The sequence below is a fragment of the Cricetulus griseus genome (genome assembly GCF_003668045.3).
Source record: "Cricetulus griseus strain 17A/GY chromosome 1 unlocalized genomic scaffold, alternate assembly CriGri-PICRH-1.0 chr1_0, whole genome shotgun sequence".
Lineage (NCBI taxonomy): Eukaryota > Metazoa > Chordata > Mammalia > Rodentia > Cricetidae > Cricetulus > Cricetulus griseus.
The window spans coordinates 130,388,602-130,410,819 of NW_023276806.1; the positions used below are offsets into that span (position 1 = coordinate 130,388,602).

Consider the following 22,218-nt stretch of genomic DNA (forward strand, 5'->3'; position numbering starts at 1 on the left):
TGGAGGAAACTGGATGTCTTAGGGTTTCCTTTGCTGTGACAAGACACACCACAACCATAAAGCAAGTTGGGAGGAAAGGGTTAACCTGGCTTACCCTTCAGCATTGCTGTTTATCACTGAAGGACAGGAACTCAAACAGGGCAGGATCCTAGAGGCTGATGCAGAGGCCACTGAGGGGTCCTGTTACTGGTTTGCTCAGCCTGCTTTCTTATAGAACCCAGGACCACCAGCCCAGAGATGGCACCACCCACCATGGGCTGGGTCCTCCCCATCCATCACTAATTGAGAAAATGCCTTACAGCTGGATATCACCTGAGGCCCCTTCCTCTCTGTGGACTCCAACTTCTATCAAGTTGACACATAAAAGCAGCCAGGACACTGGGGGTGCTGGTTTGTGCTTGTTATCCCAGCACTTGGGAAGTTGAGGCAGAGTCCTAGGTCAGCAAGAGCTACAGAGTAAGAGCCTGACTCCAAAACACGGGAACAATTCCCTTCCAACAGAATTCAGAAGGCCGTAGAGTGGTCTTGAAACCAAGAGGTTCCATAACTGTCCAGCTACAGAAGGTGGGTCACATGACATACACAGTTCTGTCTTTCTCTGTGGTCACCGGCCTACCCAGACGACCAGTCCCTTGTACCGTCTATGGAATGAACCTGTCAGTCATGTGGAATGGCAGGTTGGCTCCTTATCTGTTCCCATCCCCACAATTGTAAAGTCTCAGACCTGTCCCTACCTTCACCGTGCTTGTTGGCTTTTTAATCACACTTGCCTTGCAGGCGCGAGAAGGTGGCTTGGGCACGAGAGATAGGAAGAAACTGCTCTCTCCACCATGCATTAGCTTCTCTCCCAGGTGAGAAACGTAACTGGCTGCCCTCTCCCTGGTGTCCAGTCACCAAGGCCACACAAATCCAAAGAGACAGGCACTCTCTTGAGGGACTATCAATCTCCCCTGGTGTACCCTTCTGTTTCTTTGGGCTCACGCAGCTCCCTCCCTGGGCTTTTAACTGGGCCTGGAAGGGAACCTGTCAAATGTCCTTAAATTCTCCAGTTCAATCAACTCGACTGCGCACATGCGAGTGCCATGTGCGAGTACGACCTGCAGAGGGCGCAGGAAGCCTTAAAGAGAGCGTCGTGAAGGTGGGCTCAGTCTCCAGAATCTGGAGATGGAGAAGTAGGGTTCCCTGCAGAGATCCTTTAGACAGAGGACGCTTCGGTGATCTGTGAACATACACCCAGCACTTACAGCTTCAGCCCATGCTCCTCTCTCAAGTTCCTTAGGCCGCACCCCCCCCCCCAAAAAAAAAACTTTCTACCGCAGCCAACCCAACTCCTTTTGCCCAAACCCCAACTCTCCCAAATCCTCCACGTTCCATCCTAAGAATGAGGCTGGCCTGTAGACCACAGCATGGAGAAGGCTCAATTAAGACCAATCAGAGCCGACGGCAGTACCTGCAAAGTTAACTTTCTGGGGTGAGCTCCCCCCTTCTCGCTCCCCCTCCCCCCGCCCCCCGCCGGCCGCGCAATATTTTCCCCAATGTTTTCCTGGCTCTGGTTCAGGTCCTCTTCGTGGACAGCCGGTCCAGGGATCCGCGCCGGGATTTACCGTGCACCAAGAGCAGCGTGTTCGGGAGGGGGGGTAGTAGGCAGTATAGGGTCCCTCAAGGGAGGGGGAGGATCCTGGGGGTCCTGGGGGTGCCATAAGCCCGGCACCCCCTCTCTAACTTCTAGCCACCCCGCCTCATCTTCCTTCTAGAGCGGCCTGGAGGAAGGATATTGGAGGGGAGTGAGCGGGAAGAGCGGCGGCGCGCCGGTGGCAGGAGCGAGAAAAAGTTTTTGCAAAAGGAGAAAAAAAAAAAAAAAAAAGTTTGCGCTTCTCGCGGGTGGTCCCGGCTCGCGGCCCGGCGGGCTGGGCCGGCGGAGGGCTGGGGGCCAGGTTGGGGGGGGGGTGGCACTGAAGCTGCGCTGCAGTGGCCCTGTCGCCCCCCTCCCCGCAGCACCCCCCCAGCCCAGTTTCCAACCCTGGACCGCGCATCCCGAGCACTGCGCCCCGACTGAGGTGAGAGGGGGGGCAGGAGGGGAGACCACCTGGGAGCGATGGGGGAGGGGGCCGAGGAGATGCTCGGATGCCCAGGACTCTCCCCATCCCACAAGGAGACCTGGGGCACAGCAGAGGCAATAACGGGGTGGAAGAGATTGGGATGAGCTATTAGGAAGTTTGGATGTTTTTCTCGTTTTTGTGCCTTAATCCGTGCCTACTTTTCCTCCCTAGCTCCTTTTTCTTCTGGCAGTCTGTCTGTCCCTGGTCTCTTTGTCTGCGCTCTCCCACCTATTAGACATATCTCCCTTTCTTGAAGTTGGCATGAAGAGGCTGTTGGGACGGCCAGCAGGAGGTCTGCGTGGTAGAGGGAACTCCAGGTGCGTGTCTGGGCGCCGCTGGAAAGCGCTCAGTGGGGTGGGAACAGGAGTGTTTGGAGGTAACACAATCACTGAGGGCCCGGCTGGGATTGGACTCTTGACCCGTGTTGTGACAGATGTCCAGATGAAGCCTTGAGTTTGGGGGCAAGAGGAGTGTTTTTGAACTAGGAAGGAAGCTGGGTGGGTTTCCAAACGTGTAGTGTAGGCCTTAGCGGGGAGGTGGGGAGAATCTGTGGGGAATTCGTGCTTCTCAGTCCCGAGGACTGCGGGCCAGGCCCCAAGGAAGAGCGAGCGCTGGGGAGACCTTGTCTTGACCCCCTGACCTCGGGACCACCGGGGCAGCTGAAGCCAGGCGGCAGGAGACCCCTGCTGGAGCAAAGCGGGACCACCGGCCACTGCCAGCTTGTGTATCCCCGCTGGCCCCCCGCCCAAACGGGAGCTGGGGACCGAGGCCCCTCCTCTGGCTTAGACCACCCTGCCTGCCCTTGCTCCCCGCTCTGAATCCTCTTTCAGGCCCCATGACCCTGAAACAATCAACCCGGGAGGGACAGTTAGCTTTGGGGACAGGACGAAGGAAGGGGACTCCATAGAGACCGAGGGTTCTGGGCGCCTGGAGAAGCGGGACTTGACGGTATAGGTCTCTCCCTCCAGTGCACGGAGAGGGACGGGCAGTTTTCTGGGAGAAAAGTTCTTGAACGCGGGTGATTTTCTTCCCCCTAGGGGGCGGGGTTCGGAAGGACCCCCCACCCCATTATCTCCCTGGGCATCCCCGCCGGACCGACGTCTCCGACTCGCCCTTGACGTCACTAGGGGGTTCCCGGGGGTCTATAGGGGTTAACCCTTAGGAGGCCGGCTGAGATACTCAGAAGTCTAAGGTGTCCTCTCCTAGCGCACTGTGTGGACTCGGGCACTTCTTTCTGTAGGCTCTGGGTTCTTCCTTCCCGCTCCACCACAGGGACCCCACTTTCCAATAGTGCCCCCCACCCCGGGCGCCACCGCCTGCTTTCAGGATGCGTTGAGAGAGGGAGAGAGGAGAGAGAAGGGAAGAATGTTCCACCCGTCACCCCCCCCCCCGCTTTTCTGGGCTCCCCGGGCGGGCGGGGGAAGCTGAGCCGTCTGCAGCCGGAGCCTGCGGCGGCGACTTGGGTGGGCCGAGAAGGCACGGGGGCGGGGAAGGCGGGACCGGGAGAAGGGGGTGGGGCCGGCTCTTGGGAGTTGGGGAGAAGGGGTACGCACAGAACTCTGGAAAATAGACACTGAAGATGATTCGGGTCTCTGGCAGGGTAATTCCGAGTGCTCCCTGTCCCATCCCGCCCCGAAAAACCTCCTCCAGGGAAACTGGAAAAGCTAGCTGGAGACCTCTTTACTAGGATGAAGGGGAGGCGTGCGTGTAGACTGTGGCACGCGTGGGCGAGGAGGGCCGTCGCCCCCCTTTTCACCGTGTCTCCTGGGGTGGTCCGGCAGTGGGACAGGAAGATAATAAGAGTGACATCTATCTCTGAGAGGGCATCTAGTGTCTGGGGGTCGTTTACAGGTCTTCCCTCTTGCCTTGAGTGAGTCACAGCGGAGGAGGCAGGAGACATGCCCCCTCATCCAGCTGCCAGCCAGCTGTGCCCCCCACCCCCAACGTGAGTGCCAGGGTCGAGCTGGGAGGTCTTGGATGCGGGATCCGGGTCTCAGCTGGAAAAGGAGGAGTTAGCATAGGTACAGCCCGGCTGCAGCACTTGGGCTGGGTCGTAGGGTCCGGGTTCCGTTCCCCACTTTGCCCCGCCCTCACCCTAAATCCCAGCATCCCGGGATCACCCACCGCGCAGGCCGGCCCGCTCCCGGTGGTTCTCCACCCCACCCCGCCCCACCCCACCCTCCACTCCCGGAGGACGGAAAAACGTGGAGTGGAGTGCAAGCTGGCTGAGAGAAGGAAAACTGGACCTCGCACCCTCGCCCTGCTGTCTTGATCCTTTCCAATAGAGGACTTGGTTTTCTCATCCTCATTAAGCTCCTCCCCAAAGTTCCTATCCACTCCCCCGTCCACAGACCAAAAGGGTTAGGTAGGTCCAGACTCAAACCGCCGCAGAATGACTTTAGCCTCTATCCTTTTTACTCAACAGACGGGAGACACTCTGCTGCGAAGCCCTTTTCCCTCCCACACAGAGTTCTCTCGGCTAAGAGGACAGATCAGTTGTGTGTTCTCTTCTGGCCCCACCAGCCAATCTGCACTGAAGCGAGGTCTCCCTCTACTGGACACTGGGGAGTTTGCATATGCGTTCTTGGGCTGGGGCTCAGAGCGAGCAAGCAGCCCTGGGCATGATGAAGTCAGTGTTCCTCCATCACTCTTCAAAGCTAGCCATGGTCAGAACGAGAAGTAATGGAGGGATCAAGGCATTAAAACCACTTGGAATTTATGTTGGATCAATTAGTCCATAACTTCCCCTTGTGCATACACAGACCACGAGGCCCTTAACCTGTTCCCCCAAAAGATTCCCAAGACGGACAGGCTGCTTCTGCCTGCCCTTGGGGCTGTTTCTTCCTATTTTAACGCCGCTGAATGATATTATTTTCAACTTGATTTCCATGACCAGTCTCTGAGAGAGAGGTTCGGGGCACGAGGGACATGCTGGCCTGAGATTGCCATATATCTAGTTTCTCACCATGGTTATAACTTTGCAAATCTGCATTCCTTTCTGCAGTGCCCCTCATCCGCCTCTGAGACACCATGTTCAACTCAATGACTCCACCACAAGCCAATAGCTATGGTGAGCCGTGCTGCCTCCGACCCCTCCCCAGCCAAGGGGTCCCCAGCCTGGGGACAGAAGGTGAGTGTGTTTACCAGTCCCTGGGCCTTGAGGGCTTGGCGGATCTCTCACCTAGGATCCCTCTCAGCCTCATTCCTCCCCCACAATAGTTTCCTATCTACAGGAGGATTTGAGACCCCATGCCATGCATGCTTGGAGCTGGGGGTCATATCTCACGTGGGGTCTCAAGGTAAGCCCTGTGTGTCCCCATCCAAATGCCCCATTCCAGCTGTCTCTCTTTTCTAGGATTTTCTGGTTTGCCCTTTTGCCACCAAGCCAACTTTATATCAGGGTCCCAGGGTTATGGGTCTGCCAGAGAGACCAACGGCTGTTCTGAGGGTGAGGACTCAGGCGATCTCTGTCCCCTCTCTGCCCCTCTGGGACTTGTTCGGAAGGAGGAAGTGGGAAGGCAAGGACGAAGATCAATGGAAGAAGTGTCCAGAGATGACAGGGATCAGAGAGCCATCAAGAAGTCCTAGGTTGAGCAAGGCAAAAAAAATAAATAAATAAAAATTAAAAAATTAATTAATAATAAAATAAATAATTCTTTATTAATAATAAAATAAAAATTAAAAAATTAATTAATAATAAAATAAAAAAATTCTTGGTGGCACACGCCTTTAATCCCAGCACTCGGGAGGCAGAGGCAGGCGGATCTCTGTGAGTTCAAGGCCAGTCAGAGTGCCAGCATAGGCTCCAAAGCTACACAGGGAAACCCTGTCTCGAAAAACCAATAAATAAATAAATAAATAAATAAATAAATTTTTGAGTCAGGCCCCACATACTGAGTGCATGTACCTTTACTGCATCTTTCTTTTCTTTCTGAAAATTTTTAAAATTTATTATGTATATAGTGTTTTGCCTGCGTGTCTGCCTGCACACCAAAAGAGGGCACCAGATCTCATTACAGACAGTTGTGAGCCACCACGTGGTTGCTGGGAATTGAACTCAGGACCTCTGGAAGAGCAGCCAGTGTTCTTAACCTCTGAGCCATCTCTCCAGGCCCCTAAATTTTATTTTTTTAAATAATGTATGTGTTTGTGTCTGTGTGGGTTTGCACATGTGATTGCAAAGGTGCGGGGCATCCTTGGAGCTGGAGTTATAGGTGGTTGTGCTGGTGTGGGTGCTGGGAACCAAACTCAAGTCCTTTGGAAGAGCAGCTAGTGCTCTTAACCACTGAGCTGCCTCTCCAGCCCCCTTTGCTGTTTCTTGACTCCTATCTCCTGCCCTAGGGCCACTCTTTCCTCCTCCCCGGAGTTCAGTCAAATTGACAAAGAAGCGGGCACTGTCCATCTCACCTCTGTCCGATGCCAGCCTGGATCTACAGACTGTCATCCGTACCTCACCCAGCTCTCTTGTGGCTTTCATCAACTCACGCTGCACATCTCCAGGAGGCTCCTATGGCCATCTCTCCATTGGCACCATGAGGTGCTGGCACCTCAAACTAAGAGACCCCTAAAATATGTACTGAAACCCATTAGAAGACTCGGACCCTTCAAACCTCCAGCCCAACTTGAACCCCTAACCCTCCCAAAGGGGAACCCTTTTCAGAATCTCCCTGGGCTTACTCAACCAAGCCTTCCAGAAACCCACAAAATAGAGCAAGGATTCCGATGACTGATAGTCTTAAATAACAGCCTCCTCTTCATCTAGCCCATCTCTAGGATTCCCACCCCAGATGAGTCACCAAAAAGGGACTTCGCCTTCCTATGGAGTCCAGCCCTGTGTTCCACAAGACTCTACTCGGGGTGCAATGATGCTGCATCCTCAGTCCCGGAGACCACGTCAGACCTGCCAGGTGGGACTCTCCACATTGCCATCTTACTTGGCTTCCCCGACTCAGGATAGGTGGGTAGTAGACTTAGCAGCAGCGGGGCAGGTGAAGGAAGCCAGTACACATAAAAGCCTTTGGTACTGGGAAGGTAGAGGTATAGATGGCAGCCCCACCCCTTCCCTCAGCAGGGTTGACTCAGACTTTCTCAGATGAGAGCACACCTGTCCATCCCATTCGCCAGTGCGGGCTGTGGAGGAAGTCCTTCCACACTCACAGGAGTCCTGCTATTGGGTGGGGGCCCATAGGGCAGAAAAACCTGGCACGCTTTCCCTTCTGACTACTCCATCCTCACTACCCTCACCTCTTTCCCTGGAGAAGCTGAAGTCAGAGCTGGACATGCTGGTAGGCAAATGCCCAGAGGAGCCGTTGGAAGGGGACATGTCTAGCCCCAACTCCACAGGCACACAGGTAAGGGAAAGGGCAGGGTGCTCTCTGTGGGACCTGAGCAAAACAAAACTTGCCACCCATGACCCTAAGAGTGTGTCCTTTGCCCTAGGATCCCCTGCTTGGGATGCTTGATGGGCGGGAGGACCTGGAGGAGAAACCTGAGCCTGAATCTGTGTATGAGACTGACTGCCGCTGGGATGGCTGCAGCCAGGAGTTTGACTCCCAGGAGCAGCTGGTGCATGTGAGCCCCAGGGGATGACAGATGGTTGGTGGGAGCCTGTAGGAGACTGAGTGGGTCATTATGGTCTGCTCAAGGGCAGAGCAGGTGGTTCAAGGATCCTGGGGTCAGAGATGGCATGCTCAATCCTGCAACCCAAAGCTTGGAGTAGCTTTTCTATAGAAGGCTAAAAGACCCCAAGTGTGGGATATGCTGCCTTCCTGACCTTTAACTCCCCCAGGAGGCAGTGCTGAGGAGGATGAATGGGGGGCTGAACGAAAGGGATATGTCCCGGGTTTGGGTGGCATCGGGAACCCCAGAAAGCCTCGTCTTCTCCCTCCTCAGCATATCAACAGTGAACATATCCATGGGGAGCGGAAGGAGTTCGTGTGCCATTGGGGGGGCTGCTCCAGGGAGCTGAGACCCTTCAAAGCCCAGTACATGCTGGTGGTGCACATGCGTAGACACACGGGCGAGAAGCCGCACAAGTGCACGGTGAGGCACCCATCCCTCCCCATATTGGTGCCAAATCAAGGTAGGGTCCAAGGTAGACATTTGCCTTCAAAGTCCCTTCCTTCATAAGCAGATGTTTAAACATCTTGCTGAAGACTGTATTGATAGAAAGATGAGCACATTGATATCTATTAAAATGTTTTCAGTTACATTTTATGGGGTGGTGGAGTCTTGCATTCCAGGGTGTCTGTGTGGAGGTCAGAGGGCAATTTGCAGGACTTGGTTCTCTTCTTCCACCATGTGGGTCCTGGGGAATCAAACTCAGGTTGGCAGGCTTGGTGGCACACTCCTCTACTCACTGAGCCATCTTGCTGGCCCTAAAATATGTTCTTGGTATGGTGGTATATGCCTGTAACCCTAGCACTTGGAAAGCTGAGGCAAGAGGATCAAGCGTTTGAGGCCAGGTCTCAAAAGAAAAACAAAACAAACCAGGCCTAATGGCACATACCCTTAATCCTAGCACTTAGGCAGCAAAGGCAGGCAGATCTCTGTGAGTTCAAGGCCAGTATGGTCTACATGATGAGTTCCAGGCTAGTCAGGACTACACAATGACACTATCATCTCATAGATGAATAAATAGCAAACAAAAACAAAACAAAATTAAGTTTTGGATCAAACAAACTTTTTCCCTTTGATTTTAAAAGAAATGAAAATATGTGCTGGGCATGGTGGCACATGCCTTTAATCTCAGCCCTTGGGAGGCAGAGGAAAGCAGATCCCTGTGAGATGGAGGTCAGCCTGGTCTACTCTGGAGTGAGTTCCAGGATAGCCAGGGCTACACAGAGAAACCTTGTCTCAAAAAAACAAAATAATAACATAAATGAAAACATACTTATAAATCCCTTATGTGGGCCCCTTAGTACTCTTGCTACTACCTTGCCTGGTGGATAGGCCCTACGTCATTGCTCTAGGACACTCATGATTTCAATTTAGGACAGTCTGAACTCTATACAGGGGGACCTGCTCCAAGATGTTCCCTACTTAACAGCCATCCCCTACCCTGAGCGTTTCCACCTTTCTCTGCCCTTGTGCCCAACCAACTCCTGGGATTCTCTGGGGTTCCTGTGTCTCCCCATTTTTAGTTATATTCTCTGGTGTAAACCCTTAAATCTCTGTGTCCTGTCTGAGAAATGTTACTTGACTCCTTTCCTGTCCCCCAGTTTGAAGGTTGTCGGAAGTCATATTCCCGCCTTGAAAACCTTAAGACGCACCTTCGGTCACACACCGGTGAAAAGCCTTACATGTGTGAGCATGAAGGCTGCAGCAAGGCCTTCAGCAATGCCAGTGACCGCGCCAAGCACCAGAATCGGACGCACTCCAATGAGGTGAATGCCCAAACTATACTCTTCCCATTTGAGACGCTACCTTCTATGTGATTCCCCTGGTAAAGAGCTCCTTAACTCCAGTGGCAAGTTCCCCTACAATGTAATTTACACCAGGAACACTTGAGAGAAGTGCTGCTCTTTGGTCTAGCCAGCCAAAGGGTCAGTGTACAGTAGACCCCTGACCCTTCAACTTCTGAATTTATGTGATCTCACAGCCTTAGGGGGGAGGGTGTCACCTCTTTTTTCTTTAGCCCACACCATCTATTTTCTTAACTCTTCTGTAAGCCTCTCCTGATTTACTCTACCGGGGGCTCACAATACTCTTTCTTGCTCGAAGGCTGTGTGTCCTCCCTCACTTACCCCATTCTATTTGTGTTCTGCCCTTCGTCCCTTGACTTTCTGGCTCGGCAATGCTACTACTCGACAGAAGCCGTATGTATGCAAGCTGCCTGGCTGCACCAAGCGCTACACGGATCCCAGCTCACTCCGCAAACATGTCAAGACGGTGCATGGTCCTGATGCCCACGTGACCAAGAGGCATCGAGGGGACGGCCCTTTGCCACGGGCACCGTCCCTTTCCACGGTGGAGCCCAAGCGGGAAAGGGAAGGAGGGCCCATCAGGGAAGAGAGCAGATTGACTGTGCCCGAGGGTGCCATGGTGAGCCAGCCTAGGAAGTCTTGCCTCCATATCCCATCATGCCTTCCTTCCCCTCTTTCCAGCCTGTCCTAGAAGCATCCCCTTCTATATGCAGTCTTCTGCGGCCAGCCTGCCTGTCTCTAGTTTTAGTGTTGCTCCATGGCACAGACACCAGATCTAAGAATGCTGTTACAATTGTCAATTCTTTAATTGGTCGGACATATTCACTTTTTTTGGGGGGGGTGCTTCTGGGAATATGAACACATGCAAGCAAATTCTCCACCACTAAGCAAGTCCTCAGCCCCCCTATGGACTCGATCTTAAGTAGCACTTAACTATGTAGTTCCAAGCCTTAGGTGCACATATTTCATGTTTTCTTCAAAAGAGCAAACAGGCAAAGATAAGTTGTCAGGGTCAGGGTCATAGAACTAAGGGGGAATGGAGCCCTGGGTCTCTTTACTGCAGCAGGGGCCCATCCCATTTTCTTCCAGCTCACCCTAACCTCCCGCCTGCTCAGTCCTCTCTACCCTTGCATGACTGCCCTCAGCTCTTGCAAACCACTGGGACACAGGCTTCCGCCACTCCCCAAGGGGAAGTGGTAGGGGGTGGGTACCACCCTCTGCTCTCAACCTTCTCACAGAAACCACAGCAGAGCCCCGGAGCACAGTCCTCCTGCAGCAGTGACCACTCCCCAGCAGGCAGTGCAGCCAATACCGACAGCGGTGTGGAGATGACTGGCAACGCAGGGGGCAGCACTGAGGACCTGTCCAGCTTGGATGAAGGACCTTGTGTTGCTGGCACTGGACTTTCCACACTTCACCGCCTGGAGAACCTCAGGCTGGATCAGCTGCATCAGCTCCGGCCATTAGGGTCCCGGGGTCTCAAACTGCCCAGTTTAACCCATGCTGGTGAGACCTGGGTGTGGGAGGTGTTGCTGAGCTGAGCTGTGGACCTGTCCTGAAGCTGAAGTGATAAGGTCACCCTTTGAGTTGCCACATGGCATCTTTTTATCATCTGAAAAATATTCCCCCTTCCTTGAAGATACTTTTCCTTCCATTGACCAGAGAATTATAATATATATCTAGGCATGGTGGTTGTGCACCTGTAGTTCCACCACTATGGAGACCGGGGCAGCAAGAGTGTTCAAGGCCGCCGGGTGTTGGTGGTGCACGCCTTTAATCCCAGCCCTCGGGAGGCAGGCGGATCTCTGTGTTCGAGGCCAGGCTGGTCTCCAGAGCAAGTGACAGTATAGGCTCCAAAGCTACACAGAGAAACCCTGTCTTGAAAAACCAAAAAAAAAAAAAAAAAAAAAAAAAAAAGTGTTCAATGCATCTGTGGTACATTATCTCTATAACTGCAGCCGTGTACAAGATAATAACTGCCCGGAATCCTTGCTGAAAGGAGACAAACAGCATGGTTAGGGCGAAGAAGCCTAGGACTCTTTTACCTTGGGGCTCCAGGTCAAGGCTAACCTGTGGGATAGGCAGGGTGGGAACCACAGGGGTTCCCTACCACCTGCCTTTTCTCTTGTCATTTGCAGGCACACCGGTGTCTCGCCGGCTGGGTCCCCCGGGCTCCCTCGACCACCGCAGCAGCAGTTCTAGCAGCATCAGTTCCGCTTACACGGTCAGCCGCCGCTCCTCCCTGGCCTCCCCTTTCCCACCTGGATCCCCACCAGAGAATGGGGTGTCCTCCCTACCTGGCCTCACGCCTGCCCAGCACTACATGCTCCGTGCCAGATACGCTTCAGCCAGGGGGAGTGGTACCCCACCCACTGCGGCACACAGCCTGGATCGGATGGGGCATCTTCCTGTACCTTCTTGGAGAAGCCGAGCTGAGTACCCAGGATACAACCCCAATGCAGGGGTCACCCGGAGGGCCAGTGACCCAGCCGGGGCTGCTGACCACCCAGCTCCAGCCAGAGTCCAGCGGTTTAAGAGCTTGGGATGTGTCCACACGCCCCCTAGCGCGGCAACGGGAAGGAACTTCGACCCCCACCTTCCTACCTCTGTCTATTCACCACAGCCTCCCAGTATCACTGAGAATGTTGCTATGGACACTAGAGGGCTTCAGGAGGAGCCAGAGGTTGGGGCGTCTGTGATGGGCAATGGTCTGAACCAGTACATGGGTTTTCCATCTGCTGACTCGCTGGGATACGGGGGACCTGAGGGAGCGGCGGCTGAGCCCTATGAGGCTAGGGGTCCCGGGTCCCTGGCTCTTGGGCCTGGTCCACTGACCAGCTATGGCCCTAGCCACTGTCCCCAGCAGGTCTCCTATCCTGATCCTACCCCAGAAACATGGAGTGAGTTTCCTTCCCATTCTGGGATGTATCCTGGCACTAAGGCTCCAACTGGAGCCTATATCCAGTGTCCTCGACTTGAACATTATGGACAAGTGCAGGTAAAACCAGAACAAGGGTGCCTGGTGGGGTCTAACTCCACCGGACTGGCACCCTGCCTCAATGCCCACCCCACAGAGGGGTCCCCAGGCCCGCAACCTTCATTTTCCCATTACTCCCAACCCCCTCCTCCCCAGTATCCCCAGTCAGGTCCCTACCCTCGGCCTCCCCATGATTATCTCCCGTCAGAACACAGGCCTGGCCTTGATTTTGACTCCCCTTCTCATTCTGAAGGACAGCTCAAAGCTCAGCTTGTGTGTAATTACGTTCAGTCGCAGCAGGAGTTGCTGTGGGAGGGCAAGGGCCGGGGAGGGCTCCCCAACCAGGAACTTCCATATCAGAGCTCCAAGTTTCTGGGGGGTTCCCAAGCTAATCAGAGCCCTGTCAAGGGTCCAGCAGCTGCCTACGGATCTGGCTTTGCACCTGCTCTGGCCAGTCACAAGCCCGGCTCCTTTCCGGCCCCTTCGCCATGCCATGAGACTTTTACAGTGGGTATAAACAGGCCTTCCCATAGGCCAGCAGCAGTGCCACCCAGGCTTCTGCCCCCATTGCCTTCTTGCTATGGACCTCTCAAGGTAGGGGGCGCCAACCCCAGCTGTGGCCATCCTGAAGTGGGCAGATTGGGAGCAGGCCCTGCCTTGTACCCTCCCCCTGAAGGGCAGGTGTCCAACCCTCTGGATTCTCTTGACCTGGACAGCACTCAGCTGGACTTCGTGGCTATTCTGGATGAGGCCCAGGGGTTGAGTCCTCCTCCTTCCCACGAGCAAGGGGACAGCTCTAAAAATACCCCACCTCCCTCTGGGACCCCCAACATGGCAGTGGGTAACATGAGTGTCTTACTGGGGTCTCTGCCGGGAGAGACACAATTCCTCAACTCTAGTACCTAAAAGGATAAGGAGTCCCAACCGGATCATGTTTCCTAGACGGCCACATGAGGTGCCCGGGAATGGGAGGATTGGGCTGGGGAACTCTATTTAGTCTATGTATGTTCCAGGAGAAAACTTTAATAATAATGACAGTTTCCTGACAATAAAGGAATGCTGAGAACAAGTACCTTATGGGTCATCTTGGGGAGAGTGGACATGGGGCTCACGTGCCTTCCTCTCCAGAAAACTCCCACGGCTCAGACAGGACTCGGGAAGTGGGAGAGTGTCCTTTGGGAGAGGGCTTACAAGATGTCTTCAAAGCAGAAGACCTGCCATCCCTCTCCGAAGACCAGATGACAGATGGCAGGAGATGTCCTTTTCCTCATCCTTGCCTGCCCGGGTCAGGTGAAGAGGCTATGGAAGTCTCCGAAGGAAGACCAGCTGACAGATCGAGGGAGATGTCCTGTCCCTCACCCATGCCTGGGTCAGGTGAAGAGGTTTCCAAGTCTCTGAAGACTGGCTGACAGATAGAGGGGGGTGTCCTTTCCCTTGCTCTCACCCGCCCTGGTCAGGGGAAGAGGCTGTCGAAGTCTCTGAAGACTGTCTAACAGATGGGAGGAGATGTCCTCGCCCTCGCCCACCCCGGTCAGGGGAAGAGGCTGTCAAAGTTGTTAAGCATCAGCTGGATCAGCTGCCCGGGGTAGAACACGTGGGCTGTCATGTCAGAGGTCTCCTGCTCTGGGCGGAACAGCGTTGGTCCAAACACAATTCCCAGGTTGTGGGCGGTCATTCGGTTCTCATCTGAGTGTGCGATCACCCTGAGGACAAAGCCAAGGAACGGGAAATGGGCAGTAGCTACTACCCACTACAAACCAGTTCAGCCCCATTAGGTATGGGCAGGGCAGGGATCGCTCTGGGATCCCTCCACATGCTGACTGAAGGAACAAGTACAGACCTAAAGAGGAGCAGAGATGGGCCAGGAGAGAGCTTCAGGACACAAGCTGGAGGCACAGGTCAGGTAGAACTGCTAGGTTCTCAGTTCCAGGGACAACCCCAGAATCCTCTCTGCTCACAACCTGAGAGGCTTTCGTTCAACTAAATAAGTCACCCTGCCCCAGTGGGAGACTAAAGCCAGGGAAGGAAGAGAGAATTCCCGTGTTTCTCTCATAGTATCCCCGGTCTTATCGTGTACTTGGGCACATGTCAGTGTGCCCCTATCTCCACGCTCTCTGATCAGACAGAGCCCCCACTGAAGGCCCACTCCACCTTCCCCAGCATGAACAAGGCCGTTCAGTTCCTGACCTGCATAAATGCTCCAGAATGTACTGCAGTGTGTCACGGTTGGGCTTCGGCAACAAGTCCACTAACTTTTTCATTTCAGAGAGACACTGATCTGGCTCAGAAAGTTCTAGAGAGAGCAACAGGAAGGATAGGGGAGTGAGGTTAGGGAGAGTGATACAACAGGGTGGGTAAATTCACTCTTTCCCATGTCCATGAACAATATCACTTGACTAACACCGCGCCCCCCCCCACACTTTGGTACAAGAGATTCAATCCACCACGGCCTTACATATGATAAACACAAAATTTACTGCTAAGCTATAACCCTCCACTCTTTCACGTGGCTCAAGTGTGACTTTCAGAATTGTCTTCAGCTCAGCCCTCTAAACATTCACACACATTTCTCCCCCTCTGCCTCCAAAAAAACTAGAGTTGGCATGTAAACTATTTCCCATCCTTGTAAGCAGAGATAGAAGGGACCCTCTGTTCTGTTCTTTGCTACACAAGTCATCCCATGTCAGGCAAGCTGCCCTAAGTTCTTGACTCTTACCGAGGGCATCACGAAAATGTGGCAGCAATGGAGTAGGCACCAGAGGCTGTGGCAGCTCCCGGAAAAAAAGCTTCAAGGCCCCGGTGACCACATGGATATCATCCCATTCGGCACTGTCTAAATCTAATTTGCCTTCTAGAAGGACAAAGAGGTTCCTTAGTTTGCAGGCTCAGAGGAGCCAGGAAAACCCAGTCTCAAAGGTAGGATTCAGGGGGAATCCAATTGAGACAGGTCACAACAATGTGTCGATAGCCCATAGTAGGGCACCATAACAAAGGAGAGGATGGGGCAGCTTTTGTAGGGGCAGGACATGGGAGGGTTCCATGGAGGACAAAGAGGGCGTATAAGTTAGTTTCTTTGAGTGTGAGGGGCTTCCCACGAAAGTACCTTGTCCAGGTTGTTCGGGGAACATGTATCTCCCATCGGAGGTTACTGCCCGTTCTGTAACACACACAAGAAGAGACCAGCAGCTGAGACGTGCAGTTCCCACTCCCTCCCTCAGAACCAATCTCGGTTCTGAGGTACCAGGCTCTTAAATCCACTACTGCCTCACCTCTGTCTACTAGGAAACGAAGTTTCTGGACTACCGCCAGGTTCCCGCTCACCCGGTAAATGCCATCCACATCTAGACCTAGGAGGAGAGGCATAGGGAAAATGAGGACTCGTGAGAGAGAGAGAGAGAGAGAGAGAGAGAGAGAGAGAGAGAGAGAGAGAGAGATCTGAGGGAGAAAAGGGTTGGTAGGAAGGCAGAGATGAGGGGGTATCTCCTGGGCTTGAAAGGGGAGATTTTTGGAGTCTTTGGAAAAAACAACCTTTTTTATCCACAGCCTCAACACAAAGCCGGACAAAGCTGGGCACGGTGTCCCCTTCCCTTTGGCACAGCGACTCCAACTGGCAACCAAACACCTGGTCTGCAGAGGATTGGGGGAGACATCAGTAAAGGTCTTCAATGGGTGACCCTGGGGCTGCTGCCACGTAGGGGGCAAGGGCACCCTCCCTCTGCTCCTCAAATAATGAGGAAGAGGAGGAAAGCAGGGATGTCTGGAAGTCCTACTTTACATCTCACTAGAGTTTCAGTTAATGTTAAGATTGGGAATACAAAATTCTGAAAACACACTTTATCAGGGTTGGCATGGCGCTTCTTTTCATTTATTTATTTATTCCAGAGAGGGTTTCTCTGTGTAGCCCTGAGCGTCCCAGAACTCGCTCTGTAGACCAGGCTGGCCTCGAACTCTGAGCTCCACCTGAGTGCTGGGATTACAGGATTAGAGGCGCCACCACCCAGTTTGGTGCCCAAGTTTGAGGAAGACCCTGGGATTAAATACTGAGAGGCTGTTTTAACAATAATAAAACCAGAAACCCAAAATCTACACAAAACAGAAACCCTAGTAAAGCCTGCACGAAGAGCGCAGTGCCCCAGCGGTCCCAGCCCGGCCTACCTCGGAACAGGCCCCGCTCCTGAAGGCTCTGCAAGGTTGGTCTCTTGGCGATCAGCCGCTTTAACTTGTTGCGCACACGGTTCTTCTGCTCAGTGCCCTCTGCACTCCGACCTGCCGCACCAAGGAGCGTGAGCTCCAACCGGACGACCCCTCCTTCCCTGCACCCCAGCCCACCCAGCTCAGCTCCACTTCGTACTGGAGACTCTGCGGCTGCTGAGCCGGATCAGTGGCTTGGACACAGGCTCTGACTCCAGTTCGTCATCCTCGCCGGCGCTCAGCTCCGCCAGCTCTGCGGGTCCCGAGCCGGACAGACGCAGCTCCAGGGGGTTCTCCCGGTCCTAGACACCCGCGGCCGGGGTGGGAGGTTGGAAGGCAGAGAGCATCGGCACCCCCACATTCCAGCCTGAGTCCAGCTCAGGGCTCCACCCCAAGACCGCCTTCCCTTTGCCCCTCCCCATCAGGGGTCTGCACCCTTCTAACCAGCCGGTCGATGACCGCCCGCAGCGCGCGATGCCAGGCTCGCAGCTCAGGCTCCTCGTCCGACTGCAGCAGGAACTCATGGCCGGGGACCGTCCGGATCTGGGGGTCGGGCAGGGAAAGGCTTGAGTCGGCGAGGAGAGCCTGGAACACTGCGAGGACGAGCGCCCTCGGGTCACCCCGCCCACTCGGTCCCCCAAGTCCTTGGGGACGCGCGCGAGAAGGCGCTCACGTGTAGGACGTTGCGGCGGCTGGACAGGTGGCGCCCGTTGGCCAGGGCAGCCCCACGCAGGTCCACGCTGCTTTCCGGCCGGCTTCCAGCTGGCGCCTGGCAACGATGGGAGAAACTGAGGCTAACAGTTTGTTTCTTCACCGCTTCCCTATTAGGGCGGGGCGGGCGTGGGGGAGGTGAGCTGCTTCCTCCTTCCTTTACCTTCCTCTCCATTTCCTTCCTCGCCCCCTCCCCGCCCATCTCAGTCGGCCTGAGTCTCAAACCAGTAACCCCCAAACCCCTTGCTGCTCCCCAGGCCGATGCTCACCCAGCCTTGGGAGGGCGCACACTGCGGTGGCCGCTCTCGGTAGAACACAAGGCTGTTGCCAGTTAACACCACCCAAGCCGGGCCCCAGTTCTTCCTGTGGGGGAGGGGAGGAGGAGTAGAGGTAGTTAAAAGGTCATTTTAGAATTTCACCTGGAGTGCCTGAGCTTCCCAGCACCGTTACCCTTGCCTTCTACCCTGTGAAATCCGAGAACCCAGACCTCTGGCGTTTTGCTCTAGCAAACTAAGCCCTGCCACTTGTCTCCAATCCTCACCTGAGTTTGCGCCCTCCTTGAGCAATCTTGGTCATGTTGATCAGGCCTGACATTTCCTCCTGGGAAAGGTATGGGGTATTGTCTGCAAGCCACCCTGAGCCACCCACAGCCGCCAAGGGTTCTGTCCAAGGGGTCCGTTAAAGTTTGGGGGTGGGGGAGACTGGCGAAGAGGAAGCATCCAGAAAAGAAGAACGTGTCTTGGAGGGGCAGGAGTCAGGGTGACATTTCGGAGAGGATCCTGGCATTCAGAGACAGGAAACACTTACATGGGGGTCATCCAGGTGTGGCAGAGCCGGACAGGACTGCAGGGCTGCCCGATGGTCTGACAGGTCTCCCCAGGCAGAGCTTCGGCTGAGGCTTGATAAACCCTAAGGATGGGGAATTGAGACATGTAGAGGGACCTTCAATCTGGAGGTCCTAGGCTGCAAGAGGAAGAAGCATGTGGCTAACGTTATAGTGGGTAATGAATGAAGAACGCCTTGCATAAAAGGGGAATGTCATAGAAAGTTAACGCGGAGGTGTTCTCACCTGTGGATCGAGCCATTCCTGAGGTTGTAGGGCCCCACTGCCCCTAATCAGAGTCTCTGTCTGTTCCATGGAGCCAGGTTTCTGGGTTTGGGGATGGGGGGGAGGGCGGGAGAGACAAAACAACATCCGATGGTACCTCAGCAAGTCAACACTTCTCATGGTTTTTTTTTTTTTCTCTTTCTCCTGACCTTCTGAGAGCCCCAGAGAGAAATGGGGGAAAGGAGATTGAAGGGACAATGGGACAAGCAGGAGGGACAGTGTCTTGAATATGACTGTGGCACAGGGACAGCATCCAGAGGTGAGGTCCAGGTGTTACTAGAGGTTGTTAGTTAAGGCTGTGTCCTGGCACAATCTAAGCTCTGCCACTTGTCCCCAATAATCAATCGAAGAGACAATGCCAAAGGGCAGAGAATGACTTATCTGGGACTGGAGAGACGGCTCAGTGGTTAAGAACACCAGCTGCCTTCTGGAGGGCAGGGAGGGGATGTGCAGCTGGATTTTCAGCATCCTCATTAGGGCTAAAAACTAACTCCAGTCCCAGGGGATCTGACGCCCTCTTCTGGTCTCTGCAGGCACTGCATGCATGGTGATACACAGGCATACATGCTGGCAAAACAGCCACACATATATTTATTTAGTCAAAGTCAATGTGGCCACATTGAGAAGTGGATCGGTCATAAAAATAAATCCAATCATCCCCAATGCTGCTTTTGGGGTCTAACATGAGGTTTAGGTTTGAATAGAGGGCAAGAGATAACCATAAAGTCAGCCATGGGGCTGCACACGTTAATCTCAGCACTCAAGCATTCACTTGGGAGCAGGATAGAGGATCCCTGTGAGTTTGAGGCCCACTTTGTCTACAGAGCGAGTTCCAGGACAGGACCACACAGTGAGACCCTGTCTGGGGCGGGGTGGTGGTGGTGGGGGTGGTGGTGGTGGTTTGTAATGGTAAGGTCCTTGCCCATCTGTGTCTCAGCTCCATTCTCTGATGTATGAGGACCTGACAAGTTGTAAGAACTGTCCTTCTAGAAGACAAATTCCTTCTCTGGCTGGTATCAGGACCACAGCCTTTTACTTCCCCAGCGTAAGGCTCCTGGGGCAATTCTAATTCCTTGGGGTCCGTGCCTCAGAGGTCTGGTAGCTGAAGAGACACAGCCTTTCTCTTTAGAATTGTGTCCTGTTGAGAGCTGCTCCCAGGCACCCAGCCTTGGGGGGGGGGGGCGGGAGGGGATGCAAGGTCTTTGGGACAGGGACCCTGGATTTAGGAAAAGGCCAACCAGATTACAATTCACAGGGGGCTCTGACGGGAGGGGAGGGGATCGTGTCTGTCGGGGAAGTGGGGAAGGAGGTGGTGGTTACTTTGCCCCTGTCCCTCCCAGTCTCTCTCCCGTTTACTCACCGGCAGCTCAGCTCCCGGCCAGGGCGACCCTGGGACAGGGGTACAAACCCCAGTTCCCAGCTGCTTTTTTAAAATTCTCCCCTCACAGCCGCCTTTGCTCTTCTCCTCACTTCCTGTTGCCAACTTCCCTCCTCCCCCACGCAACCCCGCCCCAGGGCTGCAGGAAAGGGGAACAGGCTTTTTTTTTGGGGGGGGGGTAGGGGGTGGGGAGGAGAGAGTGCCCCTTCCTCACATCTTTCAGGGTAAAAGACACCAAGACGTGAGAGGCCACGCTAGGGAGGAGAGAGAGCTGGCCCTTATCCACAGGAGACAGGGAGGGGGAGGAGCCAGGCTGGCTTGTAAACCCAGCACTTGGGAGGCTGAGGCAGGAGGATTACAGGAGTTTGAGGTCAGTCTGGCCTACCTAAGGAGTCCAACTCAGCTGGGCCTACTACATACAGAGTGAGACCCTGGCTCAAAATTGCAACTGACAAAGGAGAGGGAGGGGGAGGGGAGGGGGAGGGGGAGGGGGAGGACTCAACAAGAGACATAACTTTAGAAGAAACTTGCTGGTGTCCTGACTTGAAGACTACCGGACAGAGGACAAACCTTGCCCTGGGCTAGAAGTCAGAACCAGAGAAAAAAGCAGTCCTGTTGGCTTTCCTCCTGTTACACTGGACTCCCTATCCCCTCAGGGCCTGTGTTACTTGCTCTCCTCTGGAATCCCCTGCTTTGATTGTGGTCATTCTTCCTGTATGTGCAGGAGGTCTTCTCAGCCTCTATCAGCTTTATTTAATGTCACCCTCTCCTGCCCTTCGTCCTTTAAGGGATGGAAGCTTTCTGTCCCCCTTACCAGTGTGGCTAGAACAGGGCCCTGCTGTAGTGTGGCTGACAGACCACGCTCTGATGAAGATCTATAACTCACCATGACAGCACTGGCCTCTGTCACCGAGCCTTCCTGGGAGGGAGATCTTTCTCTCAGCCCTTTCTTGAGGGGTTTCAGGAAGCAGGGCTTCAAACTGGCCATGCTGACACTTCTGCACATAGTGTGTTCAGAAGAAACCCGGGGTTCCTGAGACAGGTGGACTTCCTCCAGGGAGCTGTGAACTAGCTTTGTCCCTGGAGAGAGAGACAGGGAGGAGTGGCAGGTGATGACAGATTAGGGCCTTGGCTGAGTTGTCAAGGAATGCAGAGGGAAGCTGCCGGAAATGACGAGACCTAGACAACTTGGAGCTAAAGGGGGCAAAGGGGGTTACCGGGTGGTGTGTGTGTGTGTGTGTGTGTGTGTGTGTGTGTGGACCCTGGGGCTTATCGAAGGAAAGCAAGACAAGGGGCTCTGCAGAAGTTAGAAGCAAATGCACTCAGTAACTCAAGCCAGGGAGATAGGAAGGCGAAAGGAAAGCTTACCAGGACTCCAGAGGGATGCATTGTGGGAAGCGTCTACTGGTCTTGGGCAGGAGAGCGATTCCTCTGTCATGTATGCAGCTGGGACAAAGATGGGCCGGGAGCTGGGGGACGCTCCCAGGCGCCTCACCAACCACCAGTCTGAGTTGGTCTTTCGAAGCAGTAGGAACCTGTCACCTTCAGCCAGAGACACCTGCCGTCCATCTGCCCCAATATAAGTGAAGGGGTAGAGGGCACAGAGCTGGGGCCCCTGAGAAGGGTTTTGTAGACTCAGTCCTAGATTTCCCCAAATACTTGGCCACCACCGGCCCGAGAGCATTGTGGTCAGCGCTGTCACCTGTGGGAAAAAGGGGTGTTGAAGTTGCAGAAGGAAATAGGAGTGGGTACCTCCATGCAGAGGGTCATAGTTCTAAGAGAGAGAGAGTGTTGGGTGAGTGAGGACAGGACCCCTGGAGTGAAAAGAAAGGAGTAAGTGGAAGCCCTGGAAGGAGAGGCCAGCATGGGTTTGGGGCTGAGAACTCCTGTGTGATCAATGTGTCTGATGAGGAAGTGTATAAATGAGGTAGGAGAGGATGTGGTCAGTAGGGCCTACATGGCTGGGAAGGGCAGGAAATCAGAAAAATGACCGAGCTTGTTAATTTTTTTTCTCTAAATACCTTGTGGAGGTCACCTGAAGTTCCAGGGGCAGAAAGAGTCAGTCTCAGGCACGGGTAGGAGTTCTGAGCTGGACACGGAGAGACCATGAGGAGGAGGAATCAGGCCTACAGGGGAACACAGACAAAAGTACAAGAGATAATGACTAATGAAAGGTTATGACTTGCCGGGCCTTGGTGGTGCACGCCTTTAATTCCAGCACACTGGAGGCAGAGGCAGAAGGATCTCTGAGTTCAAGACCAGCCTAGTTACAGGGCAGCCTCCAAAGCCAGAGAGAAACCCAGTCTCAAAAACAACAAAAAAAAAAAGGT

General features: G+C 54.1%; 2 protein-coding genes across 16 annotated transcripts; one reads left to right on the forward strand and one right to left on the reverse strand.

Annotated features, from left to right (window-relative positions):
* Positions 1–1,640: 1,640 nt before the first annotated feature.
* Positions 1,641–13,570, forward strand: Gli1 (GLI family zinc finger 1). 14 transcript variants are annotated; one of them, XM_035450913.1, is made up of 15 exons: positions 1,918–2,057; positions 2,271–2,416; positions 3,951–4,044; positions 4,525–4,765; positions 5,104–5,229; positions 5,455–5,547; positions 6,441–6,636; positions 6,862–7,006; positions 7,358–7,450; positions 7,539–7,670; positions 7,992–8,141; positions 9,320–9,484; positions 9,912–10,142; positions 10,762–11,029; positions 11,662–13,570. In XM_035450913.1, exons 5-15 carry the CDS (start codon positions 5,130–5,132, stop codon positions 13,404–13,406), a joined length of 3,318 nt encoding a protein of 1,105 aa, XP_035306804.1. In that variant the 5' UTR covers positions 1,918–2,057; positions 2,271–2,416; positions 3,951–4,044; positions 4,525–4,765; positions 5,104–5,129; the 3' UTR covers positions 13,407–13,570. The 14 variants fall into 14 exon arrangements, with proteins under 14 accessions (XP_035306807.1, XP_035306804.1, XP_027248015.1 ...); XM_027392214.2 differs by having other exon boundaries at positions 4,525–4,728; XM_027392213.2 differs by having other exon boundaries at positions 4,525–4,664.
* A 111-nt stretch (positions 13,571–13,681) lies between these two features.
* Positions 13,682–22,016, reverse strand: Arhgap9 (Rho GTPase activating protein 9). 2 transcript variants are annotated; one of them, XM_027392222.2, is made up of 17 exons: positions 21,910–22,016; positions 21,257–21,590; positions 20,775–20,968; positions 18,472–18,552; positions 18,210–18,311; positions 17,944–18,002; positions 17,672–17,765; positions 17,365–17,460; positions 17,136–17,234; positions 16,852–16,993; positions 16,656–16,766; positions 16,029–16,127; positions 15,770–15,847; positions 15,604–15,657; positions 15,217–15,351; positions 14,688–14,793; positions 13,682–14,203 (listed from the first exon to the last, which is right to left on the reverse strand). In XM_027392222.2, exons 1-17 carry the CDS (start codon positions 21,994–21,996, stop codon positions 14,032–14,034), a joined length of 2,043 nt encoding a protein of 680 aa, XP_027248023.1. In that variant the 5' UTR covers positions 21,997–22,016; the 3' UTR covers positions 13,682–14,031. The 2 variants fall into 2 exon arrangements, with proteins under 2 accessions (XP_027248023.1, XP_027248024.1); XM_027392223.2 differs by lacking the exons at positions 20,775–20,968; positions 21,257–21,590; positions 21,910–22,016 and adding an exon at positions 19,871–20,159.
* Positions 22,017–22,218: the final 202 nt, after the last annotated feature.